This window comes from Mastomys coucha, unplaced genomic scaffold, assembly GCF_008632895.1.
Source record: "Mastomys coucha isolate ucsf_1 unplaced genomic scaffold, UCSF_Mcou_1 pScaffold20, whole genome shotgun sequence".
NCBI lineage: Eukaryota > Metazoa > Chordata > Mammalia > Rodentia > Muridae > Mastomys > Mastomys coucha.
Genome location: NW_022196903.1, coordinates 30,229,418 through 30,246,904, shown reverse-complemented (window position 1 = coordinate 30,246,904; position 17,487 = coordinate 30,229,418). Strand labels below are relative to the sequence as shown.

Sequence of the window (17,487 nt, the reverse complement as noted above, 5' to 3'; positions counted from 1 at the left end):
TGAGTTCAGATCCTAGCAACCACATGGTGGCTCACAACCACCCGTAATGAGATCTGACGCCCTCTTCTGGTGCATCTGAAGAAAGCTACAGTGCATTATGCCGGAGTGAGTGGGGCTGGAGTGAGCGGGGCCAGAGCAAGCCGTCCTGAGTTCAATTCTAGCAGCCACATGATGGCTCACGGCCATCTGTACAGCTACAGGGTACTCATACACATAAAATAAATAAATAAATAAATAAATAAATCTTTAAAAAAATTGCATGATTGTTCCAAAAGCTTCCTTAAATTATTATTTTCCTTGACATTAAAAATATCTGCACACAGGGGCTATATAGATGGCTCAGAGCACAGATGGGCTGCTCTTGCAGAGGACCTGGATTGATTCCTAGCATCCACACGGCAGCTCACGACCATATATAACTCCACTTCCAAGGGATGCTTTCTCCTGACCTGAGACACACTGTGCACAGACATGCATAAACCCCAGACACAGAAAGGAAGCATATATACGCACACATCAAGTATCCCTATATATCTACTGTTGGTTGTTATCTTCTAAAGTACTAGACATAAATGACAGCTACCACAGGATGGGATGAAAGAAACCACCCTTAAAATACAAACATTCATAAAGAGAATACAGTGAAAGCCTATCATTAGACGAGGCCACTGACAAATTCTCAACATAGTTTAGTTGAAATACTAATTACTAAAAATAAAGGCAAAATAGTTTTAATTGAAACAAAATTAAAAATAAAAAACATACTCATTACAAAGATAATTTAAACATTTAGTTTGGCTAAGAAGGGTCAGATACACTATAGACAAAAATCTTCCTCAAAAAAAGAAAATTAGCAAGTTCCATATGAGTCTTCTAAATTCTCCATAAATATACCCAATAAAGCAGTAATTTTGTTTGAAAGTAATTTTATGTTTAGTCCTACAGAGTAGGACTTCAAACACGTGCTACTCTGCTCAGCTCAGTATTTTAAATGTCTTCCTTTTCAATTTATATTTGTTTATATACATGTGTGAGCAGGTGACCATGAGAGGGATCTTGGACCCCCAGGGATGGAGTATTGGTTTAGAGTCATCACGTGAGTGCTGGCATCTGAACTCCCATCCCCTGCAAGAACAGTGAGTGCTCTTCTTAACTGCTGAGCCATGTCTCTAGGTGTACCTTCCTTTAAATGAAAAAGTTCTACCTTGAATTTAACCAAAACAATCTTCACATAATATAAAAATATATAGACTACAGGTGAGCATTTATACTGGTAAGACCATTTTAGATAACCATTCTAAAAAAAAAAATCTATTAAAATAAAACAGCATACTGCTTCCCATGTGAATTCTACCACAAATCTTCTTGAAAAGTAGACATGTGAGAATTTTGAAGCAGTATTTGTGATAGTAAAATATTAGAATTTTTAAGCCTATGAATAAAGAGATTGTTTAAGTGTTGTAGCCTGCCAGGCGGCGGTGGCGCATGCCTTTAATCCCAGCACTTGGGAGGCAGAGAGAGGCGGATTTCTGAGTTCGAGGCCAGCCTGGTCTACAGAGTGAGTTCCAGGACAGCCAGGGCTACACAGAGAAACCCTGTCTCGAAAAACAAAAACAAAAAAAACAACAACAAAAAAGTTATAGCCTTACTATAGAATAATAGCCATTTTATAAGACCCCAGTAGATATGTACTGTGCTATAAGGAGAAAAGAGATACTGTCCAACACTACAAACAGTACACTGCAGTTCAAGTCTATAAAACTAGAATATCACTGGAGTGTTATTTCCTTACAATGTCTATGTACTAATCTTTTAACTCTTCAAAACTAAATGTGTATCCTCCACTTTACAGTAATCTAATGGTTATGTCAAGACTAACTGATGGAGTTGAGCTGAGTCAAAAGATGGAGAAGTTGGCTTAGGATTTCTGGTTACCAACTTTAAAAAGAGAAAAGAGTAAAAATCAGTCTAACTTTACCAGCTTCTAATGTGTCTGGCTCATCTGGTCTCTGGGCAATCTGTAAATAATAGAGCAGAGAGCCATACAGGTGAGTCCTTACACGCTGGAAGCCACCACCTAGGAGACAAAGACATGCATGCATGAAAAGTCAAGTGAAAACTTTTCACTCAAAGTCAGAACAAAGTCAGAATGCTTAGAAAATGTAGATGGAAAAACCTGTCTTCAAAATAAAGTCTAACAGTTTCTTCAGTATGATGTGAAGCGAAGAATCTCCAATAGAAGCAAAGCCTACTGGCCGGCTCTCTGCTGCAGGAGGTGAGGTGAAAGAACTATCAAGCATGAAAGCATAATGGGCCTCTCCAGGTCCTGAGACCAATGGCTGCTTCTGTTCCGTGCGCACAGCCTGGCTTAGGTGAGCGGTCAGGGTGAACACAGCGCCAGCAACCACTGGCATTAGCTCCTGTGCAGCTTCATCATCCAGCACCTTAAAGTACAAAGGGGAAATCCATGAGACCAGCTTCCACCAGAACTCAGTAAGTCTCATACAACATAAAGCTTTATAACTACCTTAAGAATGTAAGAACTGGGGGGGCAGTGGTGGCACATGTCTTTGATCCCATCACTAGGGAGGCTGAGGCAGGAGGATGTCTTTGAGATAGAGGCCAGCCTGATCTACAGACTGAGTTCCAGGACAGTCAAGAATACGGACAAAGAAACCCTATGTCGAACCCCACCCATCACCCCCCAAAAATCTAAGAACTAAGCTGGGTGGTGGTGGTTCACATCTTTATTCCTGCACTTGGGAGGCAAAGGCAGTTAACTGTGAGCTTAAGATGCATCTGGACTATAGACTGAATTCTGGAACAGCCAAAGCTACACCATGAAACACTGTCTCAGAAAACAAAATAAAACAAAACAAATTTAAGAACTATAAAAGGGGAAAATGCTAAACAAGTGTTAATTAATCCTTATCAGAATTCCATGCAGACAGGTTTTGCTTTGAAATTACACATCCATGGTATTCCATGAAAGCCTAAATTTTTTGTACCACTAGGATCATATTCAGTAGTTCTAGGTAAGAACTAAGTTTGGTTTGAATAAGCTTGGTTCATGGGAAATGGCACTATCAGGAGGTGTGGCCTTATGGGAGGAAGTATGTTACTGTAAAGGTGTGCTTTGAGGTCCTATGCTCAGGCTCTACCCTGTATGGAAAAGATCCTCCTCCTAGCTGCCCATGAAAGTCTCCTTCTGGATGCCTTTGGATCAAGATGTAGAACTCTCAGCTCCTTTAGCACCATGCCTGCCATGCTTCCCACCATAATGATTATGGACTAAACCTCAGAACCTGTCAGTCACCCCAACTAAATGTTGCCCTTTATAAGAGTTGCCTTGGTCATGGTGTCTCTTCACAGCAATGGAAACCCTAAGACAGTCTATATTTACAACACTTCCTGGATAGTTCTGAAACATTCTAGTTCATGGCTCCTCCGATACATAATAAACCTTTCTCAAGAAAAGTTTTCACATCAGTATTATAAACTCTATTTTCCTTCTAATCTAAAATGGAAAAATCAAAGTAGCACATTTGCTTAAAGGCAAATGTATATACCTATATTATGTACTTATACATAAAAGTCTCTAACAATAAAATAACTTAGGAACTAAATCACCTTATCATGCACATCTTGTAAAAGGTCACGAATAATCAGCTGTCGATCTTCTGCCTGAATAAGTTCCTGAGGACAAGCTGTCAGTATTATTTCTACCAGCTGCCTCCAGGATTCTAGCGCATGCCGCTTTGCATAAAGACACTGTAGCAGCTTGTTTCTTCCTACAACGTACTGAAGAATAGTGCTGATTTCCTAAAGCCATAAATATTGAAATAGGTTAACATTCAAGGAAATAATACATGTTTTAAACAATTTCCTATTTTTAATACTTCTAGTTATTCAGAAAGTACTCAAATTATATTTATTAATTGTATTGTATAACTTTAAAAAAACTAAAAACCACAAAAAAATATAAAACCACAAAACATTCCATGAAAGTTTAATTTTATTTTAGTGAGTGAATGTGTGTGTGTGAGTGTGTGTGTGTGTGTGTGTGTGTGTGTGTGCCCTCACATGTATGTATGCCACAGGAAATGTATAGGAATCAGCAAACAACTTCCATGAGTCACTTCTTTTCTTCCATTCTGTGGGTACTTGAAGATCAAACTCAAGTAGTCCGGCTTGGCAGCAAGTGCCTTTATTTATTTCACCAGCCCTCTATGAAAGCTTAATGTTTAATTCATTTACTAATTACATATGCATGTACAGCTTTTTAAGCAAGCAAATTAAGTAGTACAAACAAATAGCTGAAGGTATCAAACTAACACAGCTTACCTCCATCAGCAGAGGCCTCTGACCTATTGCTGCCATACCCTGAAGAGCATTGACTTCAGCTACGAGAACTCTATGAAGAAGCTAAATAATTAGTAAAAAAGAAAGACAGTATCATCAGATGCTGGTGGAATACCACATAGCAATTACCATAGTCCACCCTAACTGGAAAAGGTCCAGGTATCTCTGCATACAATGTACCAATGGCATGGTCCAATTTACACAAAAACATTAGCCATCTGGCTCCTCCCAGAAAGTAGTACCTTGGGCTAAGGGACAGTAATTTAATGCTGGGAGCCTCAACATCCTTTTCATTTTGCTGAGGCTGTTATCATTCACTTGGTAGAGAGAGAACTAGATAGTGAAAACTACTCTGTAGTCCTAGCTGGGTGGGAAAATTCCCAGAGGAAAACTGATGGGAAAGCTTTTTAAACAAGTAAGGGTATTTATTGATTTTTATTTCCTCTGTGTTAGACAATATAGCCCAATAAACTAATAACAGAAACCAGCAACATGTTAATATATACATATGTATGGTTATATTTTTCTGGCAGCTCAGTGTCTGAACCAGTTACTGCAGGTTCTTGAGAGCAGCCCTCACCTTGACATTGCAGACCGTCTGCCCCTGTAAATTCTTGTGCTCACAGTTGGCAATGACTTGCTCAATCTGAGCACGGTCAAAAAAATCCAGCTGCAAAGGCTCAGGAATCTCCTGACTGAAGTCAATCGAATCAAGAATACTTAGAATTTTTCGACGCACTAGAAACAAGAAGTAAATAAACTGTACTTGAGGCACTGAAGAGGAGAACCAACAATACTTAGCTTATTAACATGCTACACTCTGATACCAGCCACCCTGCTGAAATCTAAATCTGACTTATTTCTGATGTGGCCACTCACCAAGATAATTTTTCCTCTGCTCTATAAACCCTTAGTTATTGACAACAAATAATCCTTTGTACAGCTCTTCTATATAGGTCCATAACCTAGAAATACCTAGAGATACCAGTAAATTATCCTACAATCTCAAGGGCCTTACCTTTTGTGGCAGTATCAAAATGAAGGAAGCCAGAGACAGATCTATTTTCATCGTCCATTCCTCCTTCACCATCTGTTGGAGCACCAATAACAATAGATCAGAAAAGGAAAAGTACACTTTAAAATTACATTTACTTGGAGATGGCAAACATAATATTTTATTTCTGGATCAAAGAGCCTTTTGTAAATGGAAAAAGATGCAAAATTACGAGGACTTTGAAATGTTCATCTACCTTTTTCCATCACAACTGGACCCATTGATAACTGAAAAGGATTAATTAGAATTTCACAACTAGAATGCCCCCATCATACTAAGAAAATGATTTAAAAGCTTATGTTTAATTTGCATATGTAATACCCAGTGAAATAGCGTGGGTTATAATGGCTCAGTATGACAAACTTCACTATTTTGTACTACAAATGTGTTAAAAGGAAAATAAAGTGACATCAGAGAACAACTTTTAATTGTGTTAAAGATAAATACACTAAAGCTGGGAAAAGCAGTTTTGTCTAAGGTCACAGCCTAAGCGTAAGACGTGCTGTGTCAGTATTTACCTGAGTACGGCTTCACTGGCATGTCATCCAGTAAGAGGTGCAGAAGCCTCTGTGTATGTGATCGTTGGCGATTCAGAGACGTCACTCTTAGTTCTATTGAGGCAGTCTTCATAAGCCATGACATTTGATTCAGCATGGAGATTTCATATTCTAGAATTTAAACAAATAAATTTCATCTCCCATAGTTCTAACACAAGATCAGAAAATTCCATAAATCATCAGATACTTCATGAAACAAAGTCAGTAACTTCTTAATTATAGTAACATCATAACCAGAAGATAAAATTATGAAAGAAAAAGAGGATACAAAGGAAAAAGATGTTATTCTTTGTCTATGAAAAATTAAGAGAACAATATAATTGTTATTTGTGCCAGCTGTGGTTCATGCCTTTAATCCCAAGCACTCAGGAGACAGAGTGCCAGCCTAGAGTGCCAGGCTAGCCTGATTTACACAAGTTCCAGACCAGCTGGGAATACATAGTGAGGCATTGTCTCAAAAAAAAAAAAAAAAAAAGTTTATCACCAGACTAATTTCACAAAGATCTTACAAGTCTGCCACAATTTAACATAATTGTCACTTTGTATTTTGTTTTGAAAAATAATTCAAATATATAACAATTCATTAAAAAAACAATTTTTACTAAAAAAAAATATATACTTAAGCCCATATTACATAACTTGATGCTATGTGATAAGACAGATGGTAGAGCTCTTGCCTTGACATATAATTAGGGCTATAAATCACATCTTTAAAACAAGTTTAAGAGGGTTGGAGAGAAGCTCCATAGCTAATGGAACGGCCCACTCGTCCACTCGTGCAGATCCTGGGTTAGCCCCTGGGACCATATGGTCCATATGGTAGCTCATAACTGCCTATAATGAAGTTCCATGGGATCTGCCACTCTCTTCCCAGACTTCTGAAGGCACATGATACATGTAAACAGAGGTATATACATATATATAAACTATAGAAATAAATCTTTCAAAAAAGGTTTTCAAATTATTATTTTGTTTTAAAATAGTCAAGGCAAGCCTCAAACATAGCCCCTACCTTAGCCTCCCAAGTGCTGATGTGAATTACAGGCATGCATGACCATTCCTGGCTCAGTATTAATTTTTTATGTTTAGTGGGTCCTATGCTTTGAAGTCCTAAATAATGACAACATAAACATAATTGACTAAAAAAATACTACTAACAATCTCAGTCTGCACTGGTTGGCCTTTTTGGCAACTTGCCACAGGCTGGAGTTCCTGTGAGGCATTTTCTTAATTAGAAATTGATGTGGGCCCAGCCTACAGTGGGCAATCCGATCCCCAGTCCTGGATCATGTAAGAAAGCAGGCTGAGCAAGACATGGGGAGCAAGTCACTAAGCAGCACCCCTTGAGGCTTCTGCTTCACCTCCTGCTTCCAAATTTCTACCTTGAATTTCTGCACTTACTTCTCTCAGTAATGGAGTACAACCTGAGACTAAGATAAAATAAACCCTTTCCTCCCCAACATGCTTTTATGTATGTGAGCACACTGTAGCTATCTTCAGACACGGGAAGAGGGCATCGGATCCCCTTACAGATGGTTGTGAGCCACCATGTGGTTGCTGGGAATTGAACTCAGGACCTTTGGAAGAGCAGTCAGTGTTCTTAACCACAGAGACATCACTCCAGCCCCTCCCCTCAACATGCTTTTAGTAATGGTATTTATCACAGAAACAGAAACCCTAACCATTTTAAGTCAGACTGTGACTATTCTTTTGGATTATCCATGTATAAAAATTTAAAGATTCTATAATGTTCTTAAACAAAATCTCGTAACTAAAAATGACAAAATTATGAAAATAAAGAAAACTTTTGTCAATCAGATAATTCTAAGAATATTACAGTTTTCTAAAACCTAATTAGAAAGCTGACAATTACTACTAACAGAAATGTATTAACAGTCTGTATGGACCTTGATCTCAAAATATGATGCCATAAATAAGTTTCAGAACTGTACTGTGGTACCCATACTGTGGTGCTAGCTGCAGGTTAATCTACTCAAGAGCTTAAGGTGATGGAGAATAGTCTGAGCTCACAAATTCAAGACACCCTCAGTTTGGCCATAACATAAATCCCAAAACCCAATAAGCTAAGGCTTTGAAGTGTTTCAGCAGATATGGGTATGTGCAGTGAGCCTAACTAGCTAAGAGTGATCCCTGGGACCCACAGTAAAAAGAGAAACAACTCCTGAACGTTGTCTTTCAACCTCAACAGGAATGTTGTTGTACAAAATGTAATAAAAATAAATCAAAAGCTCCACTATATCTGTAAAAAATTAACACAAGCAAGCATAGAAAAAGGTTTATAAATAGTTAACAGAGAAAGAGAGAGAGAGAGAGAGAGAGAGAGAGAGACAGACAGACAGACAGACAGACAGAGAGACAGAGAGACAGAGAGAGGGGGGAAGAGAAGAGCCAGACATGGTGCATGTGTTTAATTCCAACACTCATGAGGCAGGTAGATCTCTGAGTCTGAAGCAAGCCTGAGTTACACAGCGAGTCCCAGGACAGCCAGGGGTGCAAAGAGAGATCCTGGCTCAAAAACAAAACAAAATAAAACAAACAAACAATTCTTCTGGCCTTAGCATACACCAAACATACATACAGAAAAAACAGAAATATTTTTTAAAAACTTTTTTTTAAAGGAAAGAACAACCTTGATAAAATTTAAATTAAGATAGAACAGCTCATATGTCAATAAACTAGATTTATAATTTCCTCTAAAATTACTTTTCAAAGTTTTATTTCAAGGCAGTTTAGTTCCAAATGTATGTAAGACACAAATGTAAATGAGAAATTTCTCTAAGTAATTTTCATTTACAATCAAGTAAGATGTCTCAGCAGATAAAAGCATTTGCAACACAAGCCTGATGAGCCAAGTTCAATCTTTAGAACTCATGCAGAAGTGGAAAAGAGAGAACAGTCTCCATAAAGCTGTTCTATCATATGTGTAATGTGTATCATATGTGTAATGTGGCATGTGCACACCCTCACACATATAACATACACATACACAATTTCAGTGGTTTTCTTATCATTTTAACACAACCTTTAAGTTTTGTTAAAAAATAATCAATCCCCTCAATCAGACTATAGTCATGTAATTGTACACTAGAAAGAAAAGCAGGAAGCTTCCAACAGAAACTACGAGAAACATCCAAAGTAGCAGCAGCAAAGTTGCAAACGCCATGGGAAGCCCCAGTACCCAGCCATGGGAAGCCCCAGCACCCAGCCATGGGAAGCCCCAGCACCCAGCCATAGGAAGCTCCAGTACCCAGCCATGGGAAGTCACAGTACCCAGCCATGGGAAGTCCCAGTACCCAGCCATGGGAAGCCCCAGCACCCAGCCATGGGAAGTCCCAGTACCCAGCCATGGGAAGTCACAGTACCCAGCCATGGGAAGTCACAGTGCCCAGCCATGGGAAGCTCCAGTACCCAAGCATGGGAAGTCCCAGCACCCAGTCATGGGAAGTCCCAGTACCCAGCCATGGGAAGTCCCAGCACCTAGCCATGGGAAGTCACAGTACCTAGCCATGGGAAGCTCCAGTACCCAGCCATGGGAAGTCCCAGTACCCAGCCATGGGAAGTCCCAGTACCCAGCCATGGGAAGTCCCAGCACCTAGTCATGGGAAGTTACAATACCCAACCATGGGAAGTCCCAGCACCTAGCCATGGGAAGTCACAGTACCTAGCCATTGGAAGTCACAGTACCTAGCCATGTGACACCGGTATGCACACTGGTGACCAATTTGACCAATTCTAATCTGCAAACACAAAACCCAAAATGTTCCAGCCCCCAAAATAAAGTACCCACATAATACTACTAGTGTGGCATGTCACATGACAGGTTGTAGATAAAATGAAGGCACACTAAAAATATGGGATAAAATTAACTTCAATTCAGGCTATTCCTATAAGGTTTACATAAACAAATGAACTTCATGTTTCAATGGGTACAGTCTTCAAGATAGCTAATACATAAGAAATACTCCCAAATCAAAAGGAATTGAAGGGAACATGGTGATATACGCCTGTAATCCCAGCCAAGGCAGAGTACCTCAAGAGAACCTCAAGCCCAGATTCAGAGAAGACCCTATCAATCAACCAATTAATCAAATATTCAAATTCTGAAACAAAGAGTTCTCAACTTGTAGTAATAAAGCAATACAATGTCCTACCTTTGTTCAAGAAAGGTAGATGTTGCAACTGGGAAAATAAGAAATCCTGGCTGGTTCTCAAGTACCTCATAGTAGGACCAGATGTTTCTGAGCATGCACATAACTGATATATCACCTAATGAAATAAAAGAAAATCAGTTATTTCTGTACTGTTTAAGATAACAAAATATGAATGTAAAAAATTAAGATGCATCAGCAACCTAAGCGAATGAATGATCACATGCATAAAATAAATATAAGTTTAGAATTCTAAAGACTTATTTACTTATGTATATGAGTGCTCTATCTGTATTACGTACACCTGCATGTCAGACGAGAACATCAGATCCTATTACAGATGGTTATAAGCCACCATCTGGGCTAGGAATTGAACTCAGGACCTCTGGAGGAACAGCCAGTGCTCTTAATGGCTGAGCCATCTCTCCAGCCCCATAAATTTAGATTTGTAAATCCAGTTCCTTGGTGGAGCAGCTCAAGAAAACACACTGAAACACACCTCAGAGTACTGACATTGCCAGACATGGCCTACAATCCCAGAACTAAAGCAGCTGAAGCAGGATAATAATGAATTCAAGGCCAGCCTAGGTTACATAGCAAGACTCTGCATTCAAAATAAAAATGAGTTGCAGGACTAAATCTTGAACTTACCCTAAACATTTATTAATAATACACAGTTAATTAAGCTGTAGTATTTTAATTAGTAGTAGTATTACCTGGTAGTCAATTCTAAAAATTGCAGTTATTTTATCTCACCTTCAATAAAATAGTAAAACTTAGAACTACAACAATCACTAGTAAAAAACTATAAAGATGTCCAAACTTCACTATGTTGAAAATGCAAGCAATAGGGGGTTTTCAGAGGGGAAACCAGGAAAGGGGATAACATTTAAAATATAAAAAAAGAAAATATCTAATTAAAAAAAAATGCAAGCACTAAATACAACTTTGGGGGGCATTCAATCCAAGAAGAATTGAGTAGATCTGACAAACATCTCCATTATGTACATAATTTCTATAAATATATAAATAGATAAAATAGCACAAAAATGAAAATTATTCACAATAAACCATGAGGACATCTATTTTCAATAATAGACAATAATTAAACCAGTTGTCAGTTCAAGGCCAGCCACAGCTATACAGAGAAACCCTATCTCAAAAAATAAAACAAAACCAAACCAAAAAAGACCAAATGGATGGATGGATGAGTATAAAAAATGAAGTAGCAAGGCAGGTGTGGTGACTTGAATATGCTTGGCCCGGGGAATGGAGCTATTAGAAGGTGTGGCTTTGTAGGAGAAGTGTGGCCTTGTTGGAGAAGTGTGCCAGTGTGGGTGTGGGCTTTGAGACTCTCCTCCTAGCCATGTGGGAAACAATCTTTGCCTTTTTGCCTTTAAAACCAGATGTAGAATTCTTGGCTCCTCCAGCACCATGCCTGCCTAGACACTGCCATGCTTCCCACAATGATGACAATGGATTGAACCTCTGAACCTGTAAGCCAGCACCATCTAAATGTTCCTTTTAAAAGAATTGCCTTATGCATGGTGTCTATTCACAGCAATGAAACCCTAAGTCATATAAATCTTGTAAGTCACAGAATTTCTAACTACAAAATGTAAATTTCAGTATTTGCAAAGCAGCAGTAGTATTTTCATTCACAAGTCATCCATTTATAAGAACTTATTACTCACTTCTATGTATCCAGCTTTTTAAGCAACACTCTCTCAGTACATTAATACTTATCATAATTATTGTGACTAAGGTAAAACTCTAGCCATGCACCTATTCACCCCTTTTGAACTGACATAACCAATACTCTCTAGAAATTCCATATATGTAAAATTGATCAGAACCCTTAAACCAGTGCTCAAAGTCATCTGTGCCAAGTTTCAGCTACGTGACTTGTCTAACACAAACAAGGCCACGGGCTTCTTGTGTCTTCCAACTCTCACACTGCACACAAAGGTCCTTTTCACAGTCTAGCTAGAATCATATTTATATCATTTTTTTAATTTTAATTTTGCATAAGTCAGAACCAAGGGCTAGAGAGACAGTTCAGTGTGTAAAGGCATCTATTGCCAAGCCTGACAGCCTAAGTTTAATCACTATAACACAGTGAAAGGAAGAACTGTCTCCCAAATATTCTCTGCCCTCCCCCTAGCATGGTGATATGCACACATGTGTTGGGGATTTGATTTGTGCTTACATGGGAATTTGCACATCTGCTGCAGGTCCCTGCCAACAGGTGGCTTTTTGACAGGTCAATAAAGAGCCAGTGGCCAATGGCTGGGCAAGGGGACAAAGGCAGGACTTTTAGGATTCCCAGGCAAGAAGCACAGGGGGGGTGGGGGGGGGGTGGCAGCCAGAAGGAGCAGAATCACCATGACAGGGAGGTAGAGAGATCAGATATAAGAGCACCCAAGATGTAAGAATCTGGGAAAGTGGTCCCAGGGGCCACTCCCTAGATTGGGTCTGGGGTAGCAAAAATGAAATACAGATTTAGCAAGTATCAACTCAGGAATATTGGAGAGGAGAGTGTTAGCCACGTGGAGGTTCAGGAGTGACCAAGCGATAGCCATTGAGCTGGTAAGGCATACTAAAAATAATGCCGTGTCTTTTCATTGGCAAATCCAGAGAACTCTGGCAGGTGGTGAGAAATGTAATCACCCGCCTAATTTACCACTAACACACCCGTGCACACAAATAAAATGTAATAAAAAATATGGAGTTCTAGCTGAGCAGTGGTGGCGCACACCTTTAATCCCAGCACTTTCGAGGCAGAGGTAGGTGAATTTCTGAGTTCGAGGCCAGGCTGGTCTACAGAGTAAGTTCCAGGACAGCCAGGGCTATACAGAGAAACCCTGTCTTGAAAAACGTGTGTGTGTGTGTGTGTGTGTGTGTGTGTGTGTGTGTGTGTGTGTGTGTGTATTTATATTTATACACACACACACACACACACACATATATAAAATTCTAAAAACAAAACAAAACAAAACAGAACCACAGTTCTGAAGTATATTTAGTTCTAAAGTCCAAGAAAGCTATGAAGTAAATTGCCTTTCAGAGAAATTGTTAGTAAACTCCATATAGCCCTGATCACAGTGCTACTGCCACCAAAGTTGAACCCTAACAGAGCATCAATACTCGTCATATACGATCCTTTTAACAGAAATGCACATAAAGTAAGGTCATAGGGTTAGCAGTTAACAAGAACATTGAGATTGAGGAATTGCAACAGTCCAGTTCTTGTTAGTTCAGTATTCAGTGACCTTATAAAGCAGGTCAGTGAGCCAGAAATAACTGCAAGCCCTTGCCTAGAAATAAATCTGTATTTATTTTTTGTTGTTCACATGTTAATTTTGTGTGTGTGTATATGCACATGTGCACAGTGTGTATGTATGATGTGTGTGAGCGTGTGTGCCTGCCACGAGACGGTGAGAGGACAATCGTGCAATTGGTTCCCTCCTTCCGCACAGGTTAGACTGAACTCACTGTCAGGTTTGCTGGAAAGTGCTTTTACCAGCTGAGCTCTCTTGCTGGCCCTAGAAATACATTCCTAGAAAAATACCAAACAACAAATTATACACTTTGATAACACAGAAAATGTATCCAAAGGGGAAGAAAGGGGACTACAGAAATTTGTATAAAAGGGTTAGAAGGAACCCCCAAAACATCTGTGTACTGAATGCAATTATATAGCATACATGAAGAGAAAACACAAACTAAAAAGCAAACATTTCTGCTGCAGACTGACGCCCGTCTCCAGACAGCTTTGGTACTATTTTGTGATCCAATAAGCTAAAGTCCTCAAACAGAACTGTTAAGCAATCAGAAAGCACCTTCATGGGATGGTGAGATGGCTCAGTGGTTAAGAGCACTGGTTGCTCTTCCGAAGGTCCTGAGTTCAAATCCCAGCAACCACATGGTAGCTCACAACCATCTGTAATGAGATCAGATGCCCTCTTCTGGTATGTCAAAAGATAGCTACAGTGAACTTACATATAATAATAAATAAATCTTTGTCCCTGTCTTGAAAAACCTAAATAAATAAATAAATAAATAAAAAACCTTTGGACTGGAGCAAGTTGGGGCCACAAACAGAGGTCCTAAGCTCAATTGCCAGCAACCACATAATGGCTCACAACCATCTGTAAAGCTACAGTGTACTCATATACATAAATAAATAAATAAATAAATAAATAATCTACATAAGACTGTTAAACCGATTGTTGTTTTATATCAAACAACTTTTATAATACTTATTTTTGTTGTTATAATATTTTATAAATTTTAAGGAATATGACAAAAAAGATATTGTAGGTATTGAAGGGGGGGTCTATGGGAGGAGCGGTGGTACAAAAGGGGAACAAGAATGTGATTCAATTCTATTTACTTAAAATATGTTTTTAAATGTTAACAAATTCAGATAAATTGAAATCATGTAACTTTTCTCATCATAATGCAATAAAAGTTTTTTAAAAAATTAAAATTAAAATTAAAATTAAATTAAATAAAAAAAGGGAAGCACCTTCCCCTTCTCCTCATGTCTTGGCTTTATAAACCTCGCCTTCCCTGGCCTAGATGATGATGTTCAACTGCTTCTGCATACATATCAGATTCCGTGACACTGAGCTTCAATGTACCTCAGATCACTCTCTAAGAAAGAATTCAGATTCAAAGAAGTGTGACTGTTTGGGACACCAGAGGACAAAAGTGAAGACTGAAAAATCAAAGACAAACATAAGAATAACAGAAACGTCTCCATTACAGCAAGAGAATAATCTACCTTTTCAGCATGAATTGGAATCACAGCACTTACAACACATGTACAAGTGAATTTAAATTCTCATCAGACTCCTGCCACCTCCACAGCCGCAGGACCTCTTTCTTTACATGCTTCTTCTAAGGTGCTGTTTGTACTGCCACTCTATGCCGCAGAATCCATTCCACAGATGGAAAAGGCCACACAAGGGAAGCCACACAACAAGCCCAAACTAGCTTGGCCTGCCAGGGACACAGATGGCAACCAAGGATCTTTGACCCAAGCCGGTTCTAGGCCCCCAAAGAGCTACTTTAAATACAGTACCACTGGTAAAATCCACCAAAATACCTAGCATTCTCATTCTTCACACTAACATCTTCAGATCTATAGGATGTTGGTATTTATGCCTCATGGAATTTATGCACAAATGAAAGACTGGAAGAACTATTAAATGAACTCATTTCTATCCTACCTAGTTTGCCTAGTTGCTGTCCTCCCATCTATGAACTTGGCGGCTCAAGTTTCTGCCCAGTTCTTCAAGATGCTTTCTACTGCATACCTGGTAGCACAGCTCGGCCAGCTGAGGATACTCCCGCACAGCCACAGGGCCAGTTCTCCCGTCTGTGCCTTTCTCCAGAATGTTGAGAATGGCATGCAGGCATGTCCGAGGGCATCCTAATACTCCTACATGGAACCAAAAGGAAATTCAACATTTCTCAGAGTTTTGGCTCAACTGTGAACATGCTTTAAAATACTGATACATGACACTGACAAATCTCAATCCATTAAATTTATTTAGACTCCTTTGATCCTCAAGTCTAACCCGAAATACCTTTCACATGTCATTGATTTTTCTAAGTAAATTACTCTGTGAACCCAGTATTCAATAAATGACCACTTACACCAACAAACATGTAAGAAATAAATGCAGCTATACCTGGATCTTGTAGATTCGTGGTACTGATGGGTTTCTTCAATTCAAAGCCCAACAGGTAGAGAGCAAGATTGGGAGGATTGCGTTCTAGAGATGTGATGAGAAGATTCAAGATGTGGATTCTTGTTTCATGACGGATCGCAGCTAACTTCTTTTCTAACTCTGAGCCTAAATACAGAACCACAAAACAAAATCACAAATTAATGTAAGGTAGCATGTGTTTGAAGCCCCACATTTACTTAATTCTTGATTGACCTTTATATTGCTTTGATTTAAACAACCTAAAAACGTTTTTATTCTAGCAAATACTCCATCTCTTTTACATCAGCACTAGAAAATTAAGAGTTTCAAGGTTTTCCTCATTATGCCATGTACGTATATAATAAAAGCACACATTAATCAGAGCCATACCCTCTTCTACCCGTACAAATTCTTCTGTATCTTCACTATCCAAGCACTCTACAAATCCAGCCATCAGCTTCTGGCTTACACTCTGAAGTCATAAAAGACAGAAAAATAACAAATTAACAACGTCTTTCTAAACATCAGAGACCCCAAGACAAACACTGTGCACTTAGGAGGCTGAGGCAGGATGACCCTGAGTTTGAAGTCAGCCTCCTCTGAAGAAAGAAAGTAGACTAAGTGTGGGGAACTTGGATCCCAGCCCTTGGGAAGCACAACCAGGCAGGCAGATCTAAGTTTAAGACTCGCCTGGCCAGTTGTTTCAGGCCAACCAAGATTACATGATGAGACTCTGCCTCAAAAAGGAAAAAGGGAAGGAGGTAAACGAAAAAAAAAAAAAAAATACTGGAAAGAAGTATATGTTCCACGCAGTAGTGATAATTTGTATTGAAAGCTCAGCGTTGTAGCTTATTCCTGTAACCCAGCACTTAAGAGGGAGAGGACACAGAAGAATCGTAGGTTCTAAACCAGTCTATATCGCTTAGCCAGACCCATTCTAAAACAGAAAAGCCAGAATGTAGAAGCCACATCTTTACAATGGCTCTCAGTCTTGATGGAACTTTCATTCCAAGGGCATTTATTAGATGGGAGGTCACTCTGATTTCTTCCTAGGTCTAAAACTGCAGCCAAATGAAGATCTGGGGCCAGGGAGATAGCTAAGTGAGTGAGGATCAAAGTGACTCCATGCAGGTTATCCTCTGACCAACAAAACCACCTGTGCACACATATTTATCCCATCAAAGTGATAGAATGCTTCCTGTTTCAAACACTGCTGAGGAGAATCCAGTAAAGGTAAAGTTCAGGCACTTCTTACAGACACTAGATGTTTACAGAAGAAATACAAAGCCAGTTATGCAGCTGTGCTATCCACTGAGAAGAGCACAGCAGCTACTGAGCAGAATCCACCCTTGGGATCAGATAGGAGATCTCATAAGTAGAGCTTGAACCAGCTGAGGCAACACAACACCGTTTCAAATGAGAAAAAGAGAAACAAAACTACCAGGAACAGAAGAAAAAGGAGCATTTGAGCTGGTATAGAACAAGAGCCCATAGTGTCAACTACTCCAGAAGTGGACGCAGAAGGATCTCTGGAGCATCGTGGTCAGGAAAAAGAAAAAAAGACCCATAAATACACTCTATAATACCCAATAACACACCCATGGATCACCAGAAAACTACAAAGG

The 17,487-nt window shown here is 39.2% G+C and overlaps 1 protein-coding gene across 4 annotated transcripts in view; it reads right to left on the bottom strand.

Annotated features, from left to right (window-relative positions):
* Nup205 (nucleoporin 205) overlaps positions 1-17,487 on the bottom strand; it is a 69,849-nt gene that overhangs the window by 19,746 nt on the left and 32,616 nt on the right. For all 4 annotated transcript variants that reach the window (XM_031381529.1, XM_031381528.1, XM_031381532.1 and 1 more), the window contains exons 20-30: positions 16,253-16,334; positions 15,845-16,009; positions 15,467-15,591; positions 10,146-10,260; positions 5,935-6,084; positions 5,381-5,452; positions 4,943-5,100; positions 4,345-4,425; positions 3,631-3,822; positions 2,177-2,444; positions 1,979-2,077 (exon numbers count right to left, since the gene is read on the bottom strand). In XM_031381529.1, the coding sequence (XP_031237389.1) occupies positions 1,979-2,077; positions 2,177-2,444; positions 3,631-3,822; positions 4,345-4,425; positions 4,943-5,100; positions 5,381-5,452; positions 5,935-6,084; positions 10,146-10,260; positions 15,467-15,591; positions 15,845-16,009; positions 16,253-16,334 (1,507 nt within the window). The remainder of the gene's footprint in view (positions 1-1,978; positions 2,078-2,176; positions 2,445-3,630; positions 3,823-4,344; positions 4,426-4,942; positions 5,101-5,380; positions 5,453-5,934; positions 6,085-10,145; positions 10,261-15,466; positions 15,592-15,844; positions 16,010-16,252; positions 16,335-17,487) is intronic.